Source organism: Armigeres subalbatus, chromosome 1 (assembly GCF_024139115.2).
Source record: "Armigeres subalbatus isolate Guangzhou_Male chromosome 1, GZ_Asu_2, whole genome shotgun sequence".
Lineage (NCBI taxonomy): Eukaryota > Metazoa > Arthropoda > Insecta > Diptera > Culicidae > Armigeres > Armigeres subalbatus.
Window position 1 is genome coordinate 135,026,012 of NC_085139.1, and position 23,079 is coordinate 135,049,090.

At 43.3% G+C, this 23,079-nt stretch overlaps 2 protein-coding genes across 3 annotated transcripts; both read left to right on the top strand.

The window, feature by feature from the left end:
* The first annotated feature begins 2,337 nt into the window (after nt 1-2,337).
* LOC134205153 (endoplasmic reticulum metallopeptidase 1-like) lies at nt 2,338-18,838 on the top strand. 2 transcript variants are annotated; one of them, XM_062680129.1, is made up of 6 exons: nt 2,338-2,356; nt 2,490-2,538; nt 2,609-4,112; nt 16,918-17,442; nt 17,893-18,104; nt 18,372-18,838. In XM_062680129.1, the coding sequence occupies exons 3-6, from the start codon at nt 2,652-2,654 to the stop codon at nt 18,823-18,825; spliced, it is 2,652 nt and encodes an 883-aa protein (XP_062536113.1). In that variant the 5' UTR covers nt 2,338-2,356; nt 2,490-2,538; nt 2,609-2,651; the 3' UTR covers nt 18,826-18,838. The 2 variants fall into 2 exon arrangements, with proteins under 2 accessions (XP_062536113.1, XP_062536114.1); XM_062680130.1 differs by lacking the exons at nt 2,338-2,356; nt 16,918-17,442 and having other exon boundaries at nt 2,363-2,538.
* A 1,522-nt stretch (nt 18,839-20,360) lies between these two features.
* Nucleotides 20,361-21,299, top strand: LOC134206573 (ADP-ribosylation factor-like protein 16). The gene is made up of 2 exons (XM_062682302.1): nt 20,361-20,787; nt 20,848-21,299. The coding sequence occupies exons 1-2, from the start codon at nt 20,463-20,465 to the stop codon at nt 21,072-21,074; spliced, it is 552 nt and encodes a 183-aa protein (XP_062538286.1). The 5' UTR covers nt 20,361-20,462; the 3' UTR covers nt 21,075-21,299.
* The last annotated feature ends 1,780 nt before the right edge of the window (nt 21,300-23,079 follow it).

Genomic DNA, 23,079 nt, shown 5'->3' on the forward strand with positions numbered 1-23,079 from the left:
CACGTCGCGCTGGGAGTAGCGCAGGAATGTTACGCAGACTACTGATACCCGCGGCGTGGCAGAGGAGTGTGGGTGAGCATCCAAGTCAGTCTCACATGGTACGAAAGGAATGAGTTGAGTCGAGTTGAGCTAGTCTCATATGGCATGAACGAGGTGAGTCAGACTCACATGGTATGTCAGAAGTGGGAACCTAAGCGAAACGTCCCACAAGGGATGCCAGAGGGAGTGTTAGGTCGAATGACTCGAGTAGTATGTGTCAGCGCGAACTGAATGAAAGTTAGACCCGCACGGCATGAGAAGGGTGGGCACACAAGTCAGACCCATAGGAGCGTTAGCGTGTGTGCAAGCATGAAGTGTATGAGCATGAATCAAGGGCTTGGGTGGGCATACAAGTTAGACCCACATGGCATGAGAAGGGTGGGCACACAAGTTAGACCCACACGGCATGACAGAGGTGCAACAGAGTATGTAGGGTGTGTTTGAAGGTGCGATAGAGCGAGCACCCAAGTCAGTCTCGCATGGGACGGGTGTCTGTGTGAGCGAGAATGAGCGAGTACGTTTAGTACTGCCATCCCCCAGAAGTAGTACTGGGAGGTAGTTCCTGGGGGAAAAGGTTGGTGGAGCCCAAGGGAGTTTAGTCGGTATTACCGGTATGGTCGAGTCCGACACTCCAGTACACTTCCGTGTGGTAGTTTGGCAACTACAATGCACGTGTACTGGGTTAGTGTGTAAATGCATCCTCCCTTGTAAAAAAAAAACACCGATAAGCCGCCATTACCGAGCGTGGAAAGCTGGATAAAGCATGTTTAAGGCTCTGTCTCATTTGGAGAATTAAACTTAAAAGTGACAGTTCAAAAATTAGCAAATAACCCAGTCATAAGAATGGTTGGTGCTACCCAGTAATTCCAACAAGACATCGATGCAAAATGATTCGATATCTGTCAAAAGTAATCTTGCTCTGCAAGCAGGGTTATTTGATAATTTTTGAAATGTCACTTTCAAGTTTAATTTCAGTTTAATTCTTCAAATGAGACAGACCCTAAGAAGTTGTTTAATAAATCGGCACCAACATTTCAAAAGGGCGAAACTGCTTTTGTAAACAAGAGCTTCTCAGGTCGCTGGTGGGCTAATTTGTGCCCACCCATCCAATCCAGCGCCATGCAATGAAAGAAGAGGATCTACTGCTTCCATCAGTGGTGTTGGATTGCGTGGGTGGGCTCAAATTAGGCCACCAGCGACGTGGCAGGCTCTTGTTTACAAAAGCAGTTTCACCCTTTTGAAATGTTGGTGCCGAAATGTTATACTGATTGAAATCACCGCATTAGTTCCATGTTTTGTTGTTATTAGAATAAAGCATGGAATAAAAGTTTAACAAATGTTGCCATAAAATTTCCCTGGCAGGGTGAAGTACAGTTGTATTATTCACTGTAAATAACCCAAGCAACCAAAACTTAAATTTGTTCCTAACCGAACCAATTGGTTCACTATTGGTTCACATTGAGTTCCAAGCCCCTTAACCGAACTTTAAACTTCACTTCTGCGCTCCCACCATACAAAAAATACTTAAAATGCGAGCTGATTAAGCCAAAACATCCCAAAACATCGCAATGCGGTCGGGTCTGAGCTTGACGACCGACTGGCAAATAGCTTACACAACCTCACTTGATCAGTACAGTTGCTGATGAAGAATGTGTACAGCCGCCAGACATTCTAAATACTCACGCTCCTCTAATGTGGACGTGTACCATACACATGTGGAAGTGATGGCTTGAGAAATGGATTGCGAGTGATTTGACTATGCGTCCAATTTGGGAATCTCGAGCTCGTTCAGTAGCCGCTAGGTTGCGAAGGCCGACGGAGGTCCTTCGTAGCTTAGTTGGTTAAAGCACCAGTCTAGCGTACTGTAGGATCATGGGTTCGAGTCCCATCGAAGGGAAAGTGGTTACCTCCAATACATTTTCCAAATCAATGTCTTCCACATAACGTACATATCCACTATGATATGGGGTTAATCTCATTTGAAGATCATTGCATTGAGGAGGACTATATTGAACTATGGTAAGGACCGATACGATCGATGATAGCGGCGAACACCCGCCACACACCAGAGCTTACTAAATAAATATATTGTAAAAATAATTGGTTGTAAGCCGATAGTAAGACACCCACAACAATTACCATCGATAAGGAAATACTTGCGTCCAAATTTTTACGTGACCATATCTTTATTTTCTATTCCCTCTTTCTGTATAAAGCCTCCATACAGTGTTAAAGCGTTGAAGCGTACTTCACCATCACTGAACCGCTTTGCCGGTTCATATATGTATTATGCTGCACTCACATAAATGCAGAACAGGTAAAACTTTTGACCAAAGTGTTCATATTAAATTTATGACATTTACTCGTCATTAGCGGTTCATTATCAGTCCAATCGGATACAGATCGATTATTATATTCATACTTAGAAATTTATTTTCATGTCTCTTCAGTTATAAGACTATAAGGAGCTAAGTACCGCCTATGAAGGCACCAATACGGGTAATGTCTCTGTACTATGATATGTTCGATAGACTATCAAATTGATAAATAATCATTTTTACAATTGAAGGCTCAGTTGGAATCAAGTGCAGTTATCGAATACATGTGATAGAATGGTGGAGCGGAAAAAAGCGATAAAGCAACCCTTGTTGAAATCCGAACCACAAAATGAAAATTGCAACCTTCACCAGATTGATTCTCAACTGGGAATGTTGGGTGTTGTACTGATGTTACTTTGTGGTACCATATCCAGTTATTTGTACACCAATCTTCCTAACGCGCTGACACGTGCCAATTTGGAAAGCCATCCTGGAGCATTCATTGCAGAGCGAGCATGGGACAATTTAAAAGTTCTAAATGATTTCGGCCCGAAGCCTACTGGAAGTGACGCAAACGAGATACTAACAGCTAATTATTTGAAGCGTGAAATAGAAATGATTCAGGCCAGTAAGCATCCGAACCAAGTTTTGCTAACCGACCATCAAGTGGTAACAGGAGGCTATTCGGTTAATTACAAGAGTCGGGCATTGACCAGTTTGTACAGGAATGTTCAAAATTTGGTCGTGAAACTAGCAGGTGAGATTGATAATTCCACGAGCCCCACCTTGATGCTGAACTGCCACTTTGATACAGTGGCAAGTAGCCCGGGGGCCAGCGATGATGGAGCTAGTTGCTGTGTTATGCTGGAAATTATGAGAGTGCTTTCGAGGAGCCCAAAACGCAATCGACATTCTATAATCTTCTTATTCAATGGTGCCGAGGAGACCCCACTGCAGGCAGCACATGGATTCATTACGCAACATAAGTGGGCCAAACAAGTCACGGCATTTTTGAACTTGGAGTCAGCCGGGTCTGGCGGAAAGGAAGTTCTCTTTCAAAGTGGTCCCCAACATCCATGGATGATTGATGTGTATGCGCGCTCCATTAGGCATCCATTTGCCCAGACAGTTGCTGAAGAGGTTTTCCAATTCGGTTTGATTCCGTCCGATACCGATTTCAGAATATTTCGAGATTTTGGAAATATACCAGGAATGGATTTTGCCCATGTTGTTGAGGGTTATCGTTATCACACAAAGTATGATAATATGGATTACTTGTCCCTCCCAGTTCTACAGCGGACGGGTGATAATATTCTGGCCCTAACCAGAGAAATGGCGAATAGCGATGAGCTGGAAAAAGCATCATTAGGAAAGAACAAAACTGGATATAGCGTATTTTACGATTTTATGGGATTATTATTTGTGTGTTACTCGGCTGATTCTGCAATCACTATTAATACTTTAGTGGCCATTCTTGCTATCATTGTACCGTATTATGGGTTAAGTCGTACGATGAAGGCAATTGGAGAAGGAGCCATAGTGAAGCAAGCGATTTATGGATTCTTGGCCACAGTGATTGGTATTGTTGGAAGCATTCTCACGTGCTTCGTCATTGGTCGACAGCTGGATGCTATGGGCCGAGCGTTATCTTGGTACTCGACACCATACTTAGTATTGGGATTATACTGTTGTCCGGCTTTGCTGTGTCATTGTTTCTCGCAGATGATTATTAACTGGATGTTTGTCGATAAAAAGGTAAGTGGTCAAACCTAACATAACACGCGATAATGATAAGCATCGATTAACGTTTCTGACTGACTCAACGGTTATGATCTATGCGCAGATTGTGAATTGACTAGAAATAGATAATACATTGTATCAATAATATTGTATTCATAACCGCCGTTGTACCTTTCTCGTACACCAAGGTGTAACGAAAAGGCTATATATTCACTCCAAAGACGATTTTGTAACCCATACACACTAGTTTACGTTCACATATCGAAAAAATGTTTCTCACAGAAAGATGTGCCCATGATGGAGTGTAATTCACCGTAATCCATTTGAAACAGGTGGATCTTGTTTTGCTTCTATCCAGTTTTTCGAGAGTGGTAATGGCCGCCAGTTTGTTTCGGGTTAGTCTCTGATTCGACGTTTGTGGGGGTCAACTGCACCCACCGTTCCGAGCATTTTGATCAATCTGTAGGCGTGAATTCACTTCATCAGCTAAATAGATAGCTAAAAGTTGTTTCGCAGGTGCGGAATACTTTTCCTCTGATTTTGTCAGTGTTCGCAATTGGCCTTTCGTGTCCATCTACCATTTGCGTCAATACTGCGCCGTTAGCATAGTTTGATGCGTCGGTTGAGGATGAAGGATAAACGGTTCATTACAATCTGGATAACTCAATAGTTGTGTTGTGCTCATGATATCCTTTAACTTAGCGAAGGCAGATTCATATTCAGGATTGGTAGTAATTGATTTATTCTTGCCACGAAGTTGGCTAGTCATTGGTTTTGTCATTTTTGCAAAGCCTGGTACAAAACTTCTGTAGTAGAAGATTGTTCAGGTTCAGTTTTCACTTACTTCAACTAATTACGAAGAAATTCAGACTTATCATATTGTAAAGCTAGCATCTTTATGGGTTTGCAAATTTTTCTGAATATCCTTCATATGTGCATCTTAAGAACACACACAGATGATTTCGTAGAACAGCATCCATTAAACGGGCGCATTCTTCTACCCGAACAGCATTCTCAAAAATTCGTACTTTCCATTGTCGACATTGAATGCCGTCTTTGAAATATCATTCGGTTCCACCTCAACCTGGTGAAAATTTACTGGCTAAGTCGAGTACAGAAAAGTACTGTGCTCCGTGAATTCCGGGCGATGTATCGGGTGAACACTTCATTCAAGTACTACATCTATAGCGGCGGTGACAGAGCAGAACGAGGAGTTGGCTTCATGGTGATCGGGAAGCAGATGAAGCGTGTTATCCGGTGGAAGCCGATAAGCGACCGCATTTGCGTGTTGAGAATGACCGGCAAAAAGCTGCTGGGATGGACGAGATCCCGGTCGAGCTTCTCAAACACGAAGTGAGCAGCTGCATTAATTAATCATTAATCAAATATGGCATTAATCAAATATGGGAGGATGAAGAACTGCCTGCCGGCTGGTTGGATGGCCTCATATGCCCAATCTATAAGAAAGGGCACAGACTAGAGTGTGCCAATTACAGAGGGATCACCCTTCTGCACTCAGCGTACCAAATCCTGTCGCGTATCCAGTTTAACAGACTGAGACCGCTTGAGGAGTCCTTCGTCGGCGAATACTAGGCAGGTTTTCGTGAGGGCCGATCAACGACGGATCAGATGTTTAGCATGCGGATGATCCTTTATAAATTCCGGGAGTACAACTTGCAGACTGCAGACTCACCATCTGTTCATTGATTTCAGAAAAGAGCTGTGGCAGATAATGTCCGAACATGGTTTTCCGAAAAAACTGGCTGGGCTGATACGTGCAACGCTGGATGGCTCGAAATCAAGTATTCGGATTGCAGACGAAGTGTCAACCTCGTTTGTGACCTTAGACGGATTGCAGCAGGGTGATGCACTTTCGAATTTATTGTTCAACATTGCACTCGAAGGCGCTATTAGGAGATCTGGCGTGCAGAGGAACGGCACTATCATCTCATTGTCGCATATGCTCCTGGGCTTCATGGATGACATCGACCATATTGGAATCGATCGCAGAGCAGTAGTGAAGGCTTTTGTCCCACTGAAGAAGGAGACGGCGAGGATAGACTAACCATTAACTCTACCAAGACAAAGTACATGGTGGCAGGTAGAGATAGAGAAAGACCTAGTGGTGTTGGTGCTGAGGTAGTGCTTGATGGGGATGTGTTTAAAGTTGTTGAAGAATTTGTTTACCTTGGAACGCTTGTGACATGTGACAATGACGTTTCCCATGAAGTGAAAAGACGTATTGCTGCTGCGAATATGGCCTTCTATGGATTACGTAACCAGCTTAGGTCCCGCAACATGCAAACGGAAACGAAATTTGCTCTATACGAAACTCTGATTCTACCAGTGCGTGGCCCTTCATGGACATGAAGCATGGGCGTTAAAAGAGGCGGACCGGAGAGCTTGTAACCTGCACACGTCCGACGGCCTTGCAATAGCTGCAAAACACAGAAATCTATCTCCATGTAAAATTCATCACACATAACACAACACACCAACAGAACAGTCGTTGCTGCGCTGAAATTCAGATGAGAGCCACATTTTAATCTTCTCAAGCGAATATCAGCTAGAGGCGGTTGAAAAACTACGTACCTAGCATACAGCATCTTCGGGCAGCAGCATGACACTGGCTACCAAGCACGCCATAATTTGGTTTCAGGAACCCGTTCCATCCAACATTCTCATTGCATCCTGCAGAATCCTCCCCGGAGACAATCTCTCAACAGAGATATCCGATTCGATCTTCCCAGTTAGTTGTCGGTTAACTGCCAAGCAGGCATACCTGGCGAGTGCTCTAGCATATTTGGTTTTGTGTATTTCGGTACTGATTGATTGCCTGACCAACGGGAATAGAACTAAACTAAGTGCAGTCGTGGTTGTTGATTATGGCTTAGGGCCAGGTAATAGTTCTAAAAAGCTGCTTTAAACCAAAGTGCTGATTTTATACAGTTATGAAAACCTGCAGCTGGTTAGCCCATATTTGGCGTCTGCACCGAGAAGCAACAGTGGTGGAGTAGAGTTGAGATTTGCTTAGAGATCGGTGAGGGTGAAAAATGAAAATTAAAAATAACAACTCCGAACCGTGATATCAGTGACGAACGAAGTGATGATTGATGTTTAATCAATAGACCTTTCATTTGCTGCAAAACTATGTTGCTGCATGTTGGGGAATACATCCCAGAGCAAAAGTGGATCGAAATGGCTGGCACGGATAGCTGGCAGGGACCAGCAATCATCTTGGTTCTGTCCGGATAGACAAGACGATTTGCGATCGCCGAGGGATACATTTTAACACTGACACACACACATACTAAACTGTATGTTAAGGAATTTAATCGTACCTACTAAATACATTGTATTGCATGTGAAATTTATGTTTTTACTTCGTTACGGTGATTCCGAATAGTTTTTTTTGTTATTGGGTCCTGGGTAATGGGTAACCTATTATTGGCGGTTCTGGGTACGTGGGAAATGGGGACCAGTGCCATCTTCGTCTCTTTCAAACTATTGTCTCCGTCTCATGCGGCCCCCCTCAAGGGGGAGATGACAAGCTTTCGGGGTTTTCGAGCGAAAAGTGCTGCATCCAATACTCGGAGGAAAACTAGAAAATGGTGTGGGGCGCAGACGCATGAATCATGAGCTGTATCAAGTATACAAAAAAGAAAATATTGTAAATCGTATGAAATACGGCAGACTTCAGTAGGCTGGTCACTTAGTGCGAATGTCGGAAGAAAAGAATAGCGAAAACAATATTCAATAGAGAACCAGATAGGGGCCGGCGACTTCGTGGAAGACCACGAACATGCAGGTTGCACGCGGTGGAATCGGACCTGGGGACACTTAACGTTCAGGGAAACTGGAGTAACATCGCCCAAGACCGACGATTATGGAGCTCTACAATACGCCAGGCATAGGTGTATCGAGGCTGTAGCGAACCAGGTATACAGGTAGGTATTGCGGGTCGGTTGGTTCTTGGCACTTTAACACCTGTTCCAGATTAATATATTTGTTTATGTGTCTTTATTAGACAGGCTTTAAGCCCTAGGTTGGCTCACCTCAGAAAATGTAATAATATGTATATGATTTAAGGGCCCTTCTTAGCCGTGCGGTAAGACGCGCGGCTACAAAGCAATACCATGCTGAGGGTCAGTGGCGTAGCCAGAAAATTGCTCTGGGGGGGGTTTTCCGAATTTTTTTTTTCGAAAAAAAAAAATGTCTTCTAAAAATTGTGTCTCTGGGGGGGGTTTTATGTCCAAAACCACCCCCGTGGCTACGCCACTGCTGAGGGTGGCTGGGTTCGATTCCCGGTACCGGTCTAGGCAATTTTCGGATTGGAAATTGTCTCGACTTCCTTGGGCACAAAAGTATCATCGTGTTAGCCTCATGATATACGAATGCAAAAATGGTAACTTGGCTTAGAAACCTCGCAGTTAATAACTGTGGAGTGCTTAATGAACACTAAGCTGCGAGGCGGCTCTGTCCCAGTGTGGGGATGTAATGCCATTAAGAAGAAGATGTATATGATTTATTCGCCCCAGTGTCTATTAAGACATTCAATATCCCTTTATTAGACTTGAAGCGAATATACGGTATAAAATTGTTTACGTTGTTAAGAGATCGTCTTCCTCCTCGCGAAAATTTGACACGTTGCGTTTTTGGGTTGCTTCACTCTATCTTACACATTGTCGTCCTCATCGTCGTTTTCGTCCTTATCTACGTCCACTTCATTCAAGTGAAACTCTGATTTAAATTTTTGTATTTGCATCGGGTCCCTATATGGGGGTTTTGAATTTGTATGCTTTTTAGGGGAGCTACTCGAAAAGACGTTGCTTTTGTTGGGAAATTTGTGGAATTGAGATTTCACGAGTCTGGATATAATTTCTGCATTCTGGTTAATACACACTGACTCGTCTACATATTCTAAGGTTTTAGGCTTAGATAATCTAATGATAGCGGATAAATGTTGAACGATTATGTCGAAATATCTAGTAACGGTTAAAATATCTATGATTTCCTTTCCTTTGATGGGATTGGAATTCAAGTTAGATTTTAGTCTTGTGTTAATCTCCTTACATTCGTTGAAGAATTTCGGGTGAGTTTTATCACCTTTCTTAATGTTAAACAGTGACGACACGTTTGTCGCAAAGTCAGATCGATCACCGTATTATTCTAACAGGATCTGTTTGATACCACAAATGGTATCCGGATCGCCGTTTGCGCATACAATCGCGCAAGCGTCTCCTCTGATTTTATTTCTAATCGCTCTTATACATAGAACTCAGTGAAACGGGCTGTCCGTTAGCCCCTTTTATCTTGAACATTTCAAATAGCTCGTCTACTTCCCGTAGCCAGCTTGAAAGTTCCTTTTTACTCACAAAGAATTCCAATAGGTTCTTGATGGGATCGGGGATAGTAAATTTACTACTATTTCAGTCTTCAGCAAATCTATCGCTGCCTGTCTGGTCTCTGGCATTGTTTAGCGGATTATTTGATGAAATATGATAAAAATAAGTAACTCACGTAAATGGTATCCACATCCAAAGGGTATGATGTTCACGTGCGACGGCATTTTTACCAAATTTTGAATACTTCCAACTCAAAGCTCAAAAAAAGCTTTTTTTTGGTTTTTAAATGGTTTCAAAAATTGTGCGATACTACCTTCACAGTCTTTATGTTGATCTGAGGTGTGAGAAGTGGCTCACTAGCGTCTATGAAGGCGGACGCAGGATCAAATTGAGAACAATATGGCTAATGTGAGGCGTTAATAGTAGATTGACCTAATCTGAGGGGTTCATAGCAAATTAACCTCTCATCTGATGCCACGAGGGCGGACGCAGGATCAAATTGAGTACAATATGGCTAATCTGAGGCGTTCATAGCAGTTTCACCTCTCATCTGATGCCACGAGGGCGGACGCAGCATGTTCTAAGCTTCTTCTCTTCAAGAGAAATAACTAGAAAAGTATTTTTGTGAGAATGTAGTGTATTGAACAAAAAAGTTACACCGGAAAAGCTTGTTACATCGTCGTCGACTAACCGCGACCCGCCACTACTACAGGACTGCTCCCGATCCCACTCCTGTCTGAAAACTTAGTAATTCTAAAATACCTTTATTGCTTATACTAACACAATACAGTACCACCGGTGATTTTCCAAAGCTGCCAAAGGAAAGAAAGCGCGCCACGTGTTCCCGGGTTATTCATAATGAACAAACTGCCGATCCGGCACACAAGGCCACGTTGTCTGACTTGGCCTTGGCCGCGGTCATAAATCCTATGACTGCAAGGGGCCTGACCGCAGTAAGCTATGTCGTAGGTGTGGAGCTGAAAACCACCAAGCTCGCACCTGTCAGGCTGCACCAAGATGTCTGATCTGTCGCCCGGGCACAGACAACACGCATCTTACCGGTGCTCAGGCCTGTTCGACCACCAGAAGGGTCCAGACATGCAAGTAACATAGCTAAACTTAAACCATTGCAAGGGAGCTCAACTGCTGCTACAACAGTCGATTATTGAGTGCAAAGCTGATGTTGCTTTGCTGTCCGATCCATACCGCATCCCTGCTGAAACAACAGCTAGGTTGCGGACAATCTGCGGAGTGCACGGAACGTGTAGGTGAGGTAGAATCGGCAGAGCATGCGATTCAATGTTGAACGCAATGTCATGCTGCTTGTCATCGGCATGGATTCAACTCCAGACAACCTCGTTGAGAGGATGTGTCGGGAAGAGGTTATATGGAATGCAGTGAACACAGCATCTCAACAGATTATGTCGAAACTACAGCGCTGATGGCGTCTTTAACAAAACCTACACTGCCGCTAACCGCAAGTCGAACACATCTGTATATGGGCGGCCATAAACAGATGTGCTCGACTTGCGGTTAGCGGCAGTACAGCTGCAGTAGAGACCACTGTGATGCAGTGAACACCATGCTCACCCCGACAACAAAAACGTCACGGGTGGACTTCGGGGACCTCCATATGTAGATATAGAAGTCATTGCGGTTCACGCGCGGTGTTTATTGTCGGGGTACTCGTTTTCTATCCTACGCAAGTTTATGATACAGACGGATAGGTTACTATCATAGCTTGCGATCGACAGGAGGTGAGGTTACCAACCACCCTTAAAGTCGATGTTGTGTTATAAACCAGGATTTGAAAAAATCGCTCTCAATGGATATTAACGAACAACGATAAAAGAAAGGCAAAATTTGCTTCGAATCTTAACAAGCCATGATTACAAATTTATCAAACTTGTATATAGGTATTAGACCGGTAGTCCTCTACGGACACGAGACCTGGACGATGCTCGTGGAGGACCAACGCGCACTCGGAGTTTTCGAAAGGAAAGTGCTGCGTACCATCTATGGTGGGGTGCAGATGGCGGACGGTACGTGGAGGAGGCGAATGAACCACGAGTTGCATCAGCTGTTGGGAGAACCATCCATCGTTCACACCGCGAAAATCGGACGACTGCGGTGGGCCGGGCACGTAGCCAGAATGTCGGACAATAACCCGGTGAAATGGTTCTCGACAACGATCCGACGGGTACAAGAAGGCGAGGTGCGCAGCGGGCAAGGTGGATCGATCAGGTGGAAGATGACTTGCGGACCCTCCGTAGACTGCGTGGCTGGCGACGGGTAGCCATGGACCGAGCCGAATGGAGAAGACTCTTATATACCGCACAGGCCACTTCGGCCTTAGTCTGAATAAATAATAATAAATAAATATAGGTATAAGTGCGAAAAAAAAAACAGAATTGGATAGGCAGCCCCCACAATAGAGGTAATAAACTATAGAGGATGATTGTAGTTGCGGTTCCCTTTGTTATCGTTCTCAAACATGTTGGGTACCTATCTGTCAAAATGTACTGATTTTTCCTTCGTTGACGTTTAGTGCCCTATCCTCGCCAGCAAAAGATGTTTCGCCAGTGACGACAGCGACAATGTTCCTCTATAGTTTATTTCCTTTATTGGCAGCCCCCACAGATAAGTGATGATTCTCGCTTTGTCCTCGCTCATTTTGTATTGATGGCCGCACAGCTGTGTAAAACAAACTGTAATGCAAATCAGAACCAGTGCTCCCCGCGTTTGGAGCTTTTTAAAAGAAATTTATCATGAGGTATATCCTCTAGGATCAGTTCTTTATCATGACAGTTTACGAAAAAAAAGTCTCTCACGGTATGCTACATATCGTATATATATATATACAGAGATGATAAGTGAGGGACTGTTTCATTCTCTTTTGGATTTAATCCCTGATTATAACGTCGAGTGCGTTAGCATAGGCGTGACCGTTCTCAATAGTCCTCCCCTGATGTATTGTTTAATTGCGGGCCGGGGATACTTACTTACTTACTTATGGATCCTGTACACCTCCGGTGGTGCAAAGGGCCGACATGAAAGATCTCCACCCTGAGCGTTGCCCGGCTATCGCTTTAACCTGTTGCCAGGTTAGATTTCGGTCGACTTCTTTTATTTCTTTATTGAGGCTTCGCCGCCATGAGCCTCTGGGTCTGCCTCTGCTGCGATGTCCCGCTGGGTTCCAGTCTAATGCTTGTTTACAGATTTCGTTTCCGCCCCTACGTAGAGTGTGGCCGACCCAGCCACACTTCCGATCCCGAATTTCTGTTGCTATCGGCCTCTGGTGACAACGACGATGGAGCTCGTTGTTTGAGATCCAGTTGTGAGGCCACCAGGCCCGAATTATATACCGCAGGCATCTGTTAATGAACACCTGCAGCCGTTGAGTGTTCTCCACTGATACACACCATGTTTCGCAAGCGTATAACAGCACAGATTTCACGTTAGAGTTGAAAATTCGTATTTTGGTGCGTTCACTTATCTGCCTGTTTTTCCAGATGTTTCTTAAACTCGCAAAGGCAGCCCTTGCTTTCTTTATCCGTGCGCCTATGTCGATCTTGGTACCGCCGTCTGACGCCATTTGGCTACCAAGATATTGGAAGCTTTCAACATTCTCCCCTGGTTGCCCGGCTCCTGTGAAACTGGAAGGAGTCACCGTGTTTACATCCAACGATTTGGTTTTGTTGACGTTGATGACTAAACCTGCCGAAGAGGACCGCTCTGCAAGGTCGTTGAGCTTACTCTGCATATCAGAGCGCCGTTGCGCGAGGAGTGCAACATCATCCGCCAATTCGAAGTCATTTAGGTGCTCCATGGTTATAGGCTGCCATAACAGCCCGCGGTTTGGTTCACGGTCAATCGCATCTACCAGAATCTCGTCGATTACGATGAGGAACAGTAACGGTGATAGAATACATCCTTGCCTCACACCAGCTACGACCCGGATAGGGTCGGACAAGACCCCATTATGCAGCACTCTACACGAGAAGGCCTCGTACTGTGCCTGGATGAGGCCGATGATTTTCTCAAGAACTCCCTTGCGTCTCAGGGCGCCCCACATATTCTCGTGATTGAGACGGTCGAAAGCCTTTTCGTAGTCAATGAATACCAAGTAAAGGGACTCTTGGAATTCGTTGACCTGCTCCAGAATGATGCGGAGCGTGACAATATGGTCCACACAGGATCTCCCGGCACGGAATCCTGCTTGCTGCCGCCGGAGAGTCGCATTGATCTTCTCCTGAATCCGGGCTAGGATAATTTTGCACAGAACTTTGAGAACGGTACACAGCAACATAATGCCTCGCCAGTTATCGCATATAGTCAGGTCACCCTTTTTGGGCACCTTCACTAATATACCTTGCATCCAGTCGACCGGGAAAGTTGCGGTGTCCCAGATATTACGAAATAAACCATGCAGTAGTTGAGCGGATGTCATGGGGTCAGCTTTGAGCATCTCGGCTGATATGCGGTCGACTCCTGGGGCTTCATTCGATTTCATGCTTTGGATGGCTGTTTGAATCTCTAGCAGTGATGGAGCTTCGGTATTGACGCGTGTTATACGTCGGATCCTAGGCAGATCATGCCGAGGTGATGATGGCCTGGCTGGCCCTTAACAAGTTGTTCGAAGTGCTCGAACCAGCGTTTCAGCTGGTCAGTTGGGTCGGTCAATAACTGATCATTCGCGTCTTTCACAGGCATCGTTGCATTCATATTCGCCCCGCTTAAGCGTCGTGAGATATCGTAGAGGAGGCGAATGTCCCCGGTTGCGGCGACTCTCTCTCCTTCGTCGGCCAGAGAGTCTGCCCACGCTCGCTTGTCCCGTCGACATGAGCGTTTTACTTCCTTCTCAAGAGCCGCGTATCGTTGACGGGCTAAGACTTTGGCTCCTCTGGTTTTCGATCGCTCTATCGCGGCTTTGGCTTCTCTTCGATCCTCTATATTTTTCCAGGTCTCATCGGTGATCCATTGTTTTCTCTGGGTGCGTAGTTCGCCCAGATTGTTCTCGCTGGTGGTGATGAAGGCATTCTTGATGGCGATCCATTGATTGGTCTTCCATGCTGCCACCTTCCGGAATATCTGCAGCACGCGTCTCCAGTTCTTCAACGAAGGACCGTTTCACCGTGGCATCTTCCAATCGGCGTGTGTTGAATCGTCGTCCAACTCTTTCCTCCTGCCGACGAATCCGCGCAATGCGTAGGCGTATTTCGCCGATGAGGAGGTGATGATCAGACGCGATGTCGGCACTACGTTTATTCCGTACATCAAGAAGGCTCCGTTTCCATTTTCGGCTGATGCAGATGTGGTCGATTTGATTTTCTGTAGAGTCGTCACGGGAGACCCACGTGACCTTGTGAACCGATCGATGAGGGAAGAGCGATCCCCCGATCACCATGTCGTTATTACCACAAAATTCTGCGAACAGCTCTCCGTTTTCGCTCATTTCTCCGATACCATGGCGCCCCATAATGCGCTCATGGTTCGAGTGGTCGGATCCTATCTTCGCATTGAAGTCGCCCAAACAGATCTTGATATCACCCTTCGGATAGAATTTATCTACGACGGCATTGAGTTGACTGTAGAAGTTCTCTTTGTCTTGCAGATCGGCAGCATCGGTTGGCGCATAACATTGGATTATAGTAAGGTTTCGGACCCGTGTTCTAAATCTAGTGACGATTATCCTTTCACTTATAGGTTCCCACTTCATAAGCGCAGAGTGTGCCTGAGCGCTTAGTAGGAAGCCAACTCCGCGATGCCGGGGAGCGTGTTCACCTCGTAAACCAGAGTATAGCAGAACTTGTCCCGACGGCGTTCTGTGTTCTCCAAAGTTTGGCCAACGGACTTCACTCAGTCCCAGGATCTCAAGCTTCATGCGGCGTGCCTTATTGGCAAGTTGTGCCAATTTACCCTGCTGGGCTAGGGTTAAAACGTTCCATGTTTCTATTCTTATCCGTATTCTTTCATTATCGGATTCTCGAACAAATTGATGTTTCGGGAACAGTAGGTTGTTGGCCCAAAGTTCCCTATCCACCGGGATGGGGCTGCCATTTTAGGTATAGCTTCCGGGGAATAGCATTTCATACTCAGCCGCTGGATGCCAGAACAGACGCTGTTGGAGCCGCACCTCCTTGGTGAACAGACGCTCGGTCAGTCGGGTCAAATTTGTTTAAAGTCCCACCCAACACCAGGACTAGGCTAGTGCGCTTTGAGCGGCACACGGTCGCTTTGATAGGGCCTGTTTGGGGACACATGCAGCTTTTTATAGGAGTTCAACAGAGCCCACTATCGAACCCCACCACATCCTAGGCAGACCCCACAGGACGCACCCTCTCACTCTAGCTGATGTCAGAAGGACAACAGTGCCCAGGCTGCACTACCAGCTAAGTACGCAACCCTTAGCTGGCGGTCAATACTTAGCTGGGCCGGGGATACGGACTGGCGAAATGGTTTTGGTTTCAGTGGGTCGGGTAAGAATTATATGACATACCCATCCCCGCCCTACCTGAGTTAACGTCTGTTTGCAGATTTCCGTTTACTCTTTCCGAAGAATAAAAAACGTTGTATGACTGCAATTGGTGCACCTGAGTTTCCATAACGTATTGAAAATTGAGTATTTTTTTCCTCCTTGTTTTGAAGAGTTAAATTTTCAAAATTCCAAAATTGCAATAAGTCAGCATTGAATGGGAATTTCCAAACCCCAAATATTTGAAAATCAAAGACGATGAATATATTCTATAGATTCAAGAAATAAATTTGTTGGATAAAAATCTAGAAAAACAAAATTCTAAAAATTAAATAGGGAAACTGTTCCATTTTCCATCTCACTGAACATATATTCAAGACAAAATTTTCAAAACGACTTATCTGCTTTTGTAAACAAAGATTCAAACGACGATTTGACGAATCTGATAGCTCTCCCACGCAAACTAACACCATCAATAGGTAGGTGAAGGTTTCCGCTACCTGTGGATGGTGTTGGTTTGCGTGGGAGAGCTATCAGATTCGTCAAATAGTCGTTTGAATCTTTGTTTACAAAAGCAGATAAGTCGTTTTGAAAATTTTGGCTTGTATTCATCTTATCGCAAAACAAAGAAATACTACACCAATCTCGTCACTTCTTTTTGCTAACATGCATGCTCACTGCTGGAAAAAATAACAAAAAAAAAGAAACAAATCAAATTCCTTCCCATTGCTTTGTTTTTGATGAGATTGACATAGGAGCTATGAGATGAAGTGCCGAACCGTTACCCTATTTGAAATTGAAGAAATCGCGAATTAAAAATTTAAATTGCCGAAAATGTGTTCAGATCGATTTTAGAAAGCAAAATAGTGTTTTTGAGCGAAAACAAAAATTTGGGTTGTAGGGGGTTAAGTTTTAAGTATAATGTCGAATTATTCCACTTGTCTATTGAAAATACCAGAATCAAATCTAAACCTACTATCTTTTATTCTTTCTTCCACAGACCGTCCTGAACCTGTCTCAAATTGTTCAATCTCGTTTAATCGGTGTAAGCCTTTTCTGGGCCATGCTGGTAATTGGATTAACATACGCTGGTATCCGAACGACGTACATGTTCATGGTCATACTTTTGTTCTCATTGATGTCGTCACTAGTCACGACGGCACTGAACTGGCAGAATACTACACGGAAATGGCTCCTGGTACATCTCGCTTTTCAGTCACTTACAATGCTGTGGGCGACCCAATACTACCATATGTTCATGAAACTCTTTATACCGTTATCCGGACGCTCGGGTGGATATAAGAACCCTGAGTTTATGATAGGATCCTTGGCTGCCCTAAGTACGCTATTCATCAGCAGCTACATGGTACCTTTAGTGAGCCTACTGAAAAGAGGGTCTGAGCTCACTTCCAAATTGACCGTGTTCATTCTGCTCGCAGTTTTGATGGCTTGCTTCACTCAAGTTGGATTTCCCTTTAGAGATGATAGCGCACATTATCCCACGGTTCAGCGTCACTACGTTACGGTAGGTTTAATATCTATTTCGGTGTAAGACAGGTGACTCGACTCAATTGTTCTAAATTTATAATGATTCACGCCCAAGTTGGTATTTTTAACCTTGAGTTGCCTATGTCACGTTTACTTATGTATTCTTCAATTATGATCGATAACGTACTATCCAAAAATAGAGTAATGTAAAGCATTGTCATGTGCTTATAAGCGTTTTAACTGAAAACATCAACTCATTATCGACATGTTTTTGTTATTAGATGACGATGATTCCGATCGTAGAGCCACAGTTTGATCCATTTAAAAAAAAACTCATTACGCAGAGGCATTATAAAGCTCGCAGTTTGAATAAGCTATAACGAGCAGATTTTGAGTACATTATTATGAATTTGGAACTAAAAAATACTAAAAAGTTCTTCTTTATCACTGTATTTTTACAAAGTCTATTTTATTTTCATATTTTCAGCATGTTATGCGGTCATACTACGATGATCTGGGAAACTCCAGAGGTAATGATTCTGGATACTTATTCCGTGAAATGGACCGCCATTCGTACCGCTTGGTACGTGGAATTGCAAATCCAGAGAAGGTTACGGCGATGCACGAAATGAACACATGTGAGACGGAAATTTTCTGTGCCGTCCCATTTTACTCCATGTGGCACCAGATACAATTCGAGTAAGTATGCTGATTCCCGGCAAATGTTGTCATGCTTATTATGCGAGAATGAGCGGGGTACACTTGTCATGAAAAATTCCTAATTTTAGTTTTTCACAATTTTCTCAATTTCACCTGTTATATTTTTTAAATTTTTGGGGAATGGTGCATTTTGACCAAAAAAGGCCACAAATGCAGTTTCTCTAACAAACTGTTGATTTATTATGATGTTGCTCAATTTGATTCTTTGGGGCTGTTGTAAAATAATCTAATTTCTTCCCATTTCAGTAATTACTGGTTGCCTGGACCACCGCCTGTTGCAGATAAGGTAGTAACTTTGAAAAAGATCAAACATGAACAATTGAACGACTCTGTTCGACGGTTGACTTTCATTTTGAAGGGAAGCATCCAATCTTCCCTAATCATTGGAGCAAAGCCTGGGGTGAAACTAGTGAATTGGAGTTTACTCGATAAGTTGACTCCCCCAACTGAGTTCAACAACCAAAAAGCGCACTTCGTGTTAATAACGCATGGATTACCCAGTGATTCGTGGGAAATCACTATGGATTTCGAACACGACGACAAGAATCATGATGGATTGCTGGCAGATATTGCTGTCGTAACAACACATTGGGAAGCACATCGCTTGCATACGCAGCAATTCACAGACTTGATAAATAAGTTCCCTTCGTGGGCGCACGTAGTTCCATCAGTTGCAGTTATGAATATTTACGTATTTTAAATAAAGAAGACAATTTTATTAATAATTACTATAATTTCTACATAGAACACAAAAGAAACTTTGTTATGAAAGATGAGGTCATCGTAGCAGAAGTCTGTTTACTTAGGACTACGAAGAACCCTTCGATCGAATAGAGTTCGTCGTCTCGTCATACGTTCGTCCTCACTTGAAAGGCCAAAGTATTTCGAGATGTGCTTCTGTCACCGGTCGACCATCGTATTCAAGCATCATTTAACCGAAGTCACGCCCCTTCGTAATCTTCATCCAATGTAGTATTTTGTTATCATAAAAGATGTGTATCTTCCACATCGTGGTTAAATCGTGCCTTTTCTTTTTGCTATGGCAAAGAACTAATTTTCCAAGGCACTCCGTCAGAAGGAAGGAGATCGCACACTCATCACCACTTTAACCACCCATGGACATCCACATGTCCTGAGGTGTCGACGTCCATACGCCCAGGCCAGCTCACCTTTTGAATTACTTCACGGTTGGCTTTGAACCGGGGAAATCGAATGACCCTATACCTACCTCAATTTATGGGAATTGAATTGACGGGGTTCTTCTGGGTCGAGGTTTGGTACCGTGTGTCGAAAATGGTTTTACGAGCCATCACGCATGCGGTCACTAATGGATGCTGGCGTTGCATGGAGATGTGCACTATATACAGGGTTATGACAGGGTTGAACATATCCTCTAGGATCGATTGGCGTTTGCCTAGGAACTTGGGTGTCCGGGTGATTTTAGAACCGAGGGCACGATTGAAAGCAGCATAGCGTTGTCCGGGCGTCCCGTAGAGATGACGTAGGAAAGACAATCTTACTCCCAATTGACGAGGAGAGATCCGACCTCACGATGTGACCAAATTATTGTTCGCAACTTGAAGGACTTTCTTTAGCGTCCCACGCACTGCACTTTTGATTTTCCACTATCTGATTCAACCACTGACTTGTGAGATTTTTTCTTTAAATACGTGTTGTTCGCTATCTATACCGGACTTAAGTGTCTCGAGACCAAGCCTTTTAACAATATTATTTATTCAGTTTTAACAATATTATTTATTCATTTATTTAACTAATTTTAAGGCCGTTTATTGTTACCTATCCTGTCGGTAACACCACCAATGTTCGTAATCATACATTCCTTGCATTCCATCGAATAATTCCATCGAATAAACTGGGCTAAGGATGGATTCGATTTAATGTTCACATTCAATATTTGTTAATTTGAGGGGATTGCTCAGTTCGATTGAAGAATTCTTTGCATATAGCCAAAGTGTCATCTTTGGTGGCTGGCTGCATAAAAAACTTATATGTAGCTATTTCATATTATACTAACGAAACTACTGTCAAAACTGATCATGATCCAGGTTATTTCTATTCAATGAACAAATGACAATCGTAATCGATTCTTAGGTTCGCCAGTATTAAACGTACCCCTCTTTTATAAGTTATTCATTATTAGAATTTTCAGTTCAATGCTGGTTCATCTCATGTCCCCTAGTTCTGTTTGGCCATCATAGAAGCAATCCATAATGAATCAATATAGCATTACCATGGCACAACGAATCGCACCAGTAAGAATTATCGATTTAACAATTTTAAGATTTGTACTCTTTTTCCACGCGTATTAGCATCAGCATGTCGTACCTTTGCCTCGGTCCGATCAGTGCGGGAAAAACGCTACTGCTTACGTGCTTGCAAAATCCGGACTCGGTTAATTTCACATCCCATTCTGTGCCCAGCGTTGGTACAAATTTGTTCACCATAAAAATTCCCCCCTTGGTCATTGATGAGAAGGAAATCAACATAAAGCCAACCCCACCAGCCCGTAAACGAGATCTAGTTCAAGTTCGAGAGGTCGGTGGCTGCCTGGCACCAATTTGGCGCGATTATATGAATAGACCCATCGATAAAATCATCTACGTGGTAGATACGTCAAATCTTTGCCAGATCTCAGCTGCTGGTGAGTTTGGAGGTGGTAACATTAATTTAACAATTGATCTAATGCATAATCTTTCCTCAGGTGTTTTGCTGTACTCCATGCTAGCAGAGCCAAGGTTGCAAAAAGCGAAATTCTTGTTGGTTCTCTCGAAGATGGATCTCGCTTACCGTCAGATGAGAAATGAAGCTTTGTTGATGTTACAGATGGAAAAGTTCAGAAAACAGATTGCTCAGGATATCACTATTGTGCAGTTTAGTGCCATTAACAAGGAAGGGATGGACGAAATCTACGACTGGTTGGCTACCTGAATACAAAATGGCCAGGCCATTTTTACGAGGTGTCAACAACTAAGCACCGGTCCTACTATATAGTAACCACATATTAACATACAAGTTTCATAAACATTACTTTCATTGGTAAAAATAAATGCAATAGACCACACAAATAGGGAATATTATCATGATAATAATCATTATTTATGCGACATGTTGCTAAACCATATGAGTAAAGTTGTAAGTAAATATAAATACAACGAGTGTTCGACAAAGGTTCACAACAAGTCGTATACATTTTTCTGCGATAACGAAAAATGGGCTTCGAAATGCTGTTGTCTGATTTTAAGGGGAACCCCCTCGGATTGTGCCTTTAGCAGAGAAAATCAATCTCTGAAAATATCAGCTCAATCACTTGTTGAATAAGCTGGCGAATTTGGTTTGAAGTTTGTATGTAGATTTCAGTCAAAATTCGTCGCTCTTTTGTGCTGAAAACTGGTTCGGAAAGCTTGACTGGGCACAAAATTGCAACAAAGGTAGTTGATGTTGAAGAAGAACCCAACAAACATTTGCATTCACATTTTTCATTTTATCATCATTTTGTAGAATTTTCCTTTAACTGTCTTTCTTTCTCAATCGGGCTTATACGAACTAATTTCCAGATTCCAGCACGAAAGAGTAATAGAGTTGTATTTACTTATCCATTTTGGCTGAAACTCAGGTGATTATACAACTAAGCCACAATTTGAATATTTCGGGAACCACGTGCTTTTTCCAGTAATTTGTTAAATAAGGGTTAAATAATGGTACATCATTTGTTTACTTATGTTGGACAATCGATTTAATTTAAGCATTGTACAAACACTATTAGGCACAGCAAATGCTGTGCGGGAAGGGAAGGGAAGATAGGGAAGAGGGAGTTTGTTCCTTTCGAAAGTGCAAATCTGATCGAGTGTCTGTTCTCCATGTTAGGAGCGGCTTACAACCGGAAATTGCGGGGTTGATGTCAGGTCCTGCAAGCCAGCTTTTAAAAAATACAAACAAAGAATAAGCAGCGATAGAATACGGACCGGAACAATCGGCAAAGACCACAGCGGTGAAAAAGGACTAGCGATTGGAAACTCGGCTCGTGGAACTGCAAATCTCTTAAAATCCATCCATACGCGTACTCGCCGTACTCACAACTAACTGCTGACAGAATCACAAATCGACAACGTTCAGATTATTATTATTATTATTTGTCTTTATTTCAGATCTTTAAACTCTTAGAGTCGTTCACGTCACGTCATGAGCTTGAACTATTACATTTAGATATATCTTATCTTATATATATTAATACAAATTCATATGTTTTTAAACAAACCAGATTCTTTTAAAAACAGAAGTTGTTTTTCTTCTGACGATGAATCATTCTCAAGAATTTTTCCTATTGGTAGTTCTAGCTGGTGTTTCCGACGTAGATCGTAAAAAATTGGACAGTTAACAATAGTATGTTCTACAGTAGGCGCTCCACGACCGCATTCACAATTCTCATCTCTACTCCCATTACACACATGTGGATGAGAGAATCTGCAATGTCCCACACGTAATCTCGAGAGCACTATCTGTTGTTTCCGATTCGGTTGATCCGACCACTTCTCCGTCGTGTATTTTATTTTTCTGAGGAACACATTTCGCTCTACATTCCATCTTGTAGCAAACGTGGCATTTATTGATGATTTTATGTATTGTCTGATGTCATCCCCTGGTGTTTTGATACGCAAGCGTCTTGCAATGCAGCCCCGATATTTTTTCTGATTTTTACAACCTAGATTCTCACCTATGGTTTTCAAAATTTTACCGCTAATGCTTTCAAAGTTTGATGAAAAATTTGTTCTTTTACCGATTCTTGCTAAAATCAGTCTTGCTCTCAAACCAAACCGAACATCTACCGGAGTTCTCCTGACGCAACAGCAGATATCCATCCGAAAGTGGAACAGTACGAACACGATCTTTGTTGAAGCTACTCCCGCGTACAATTCATTTTCTCGCTACATGGAAT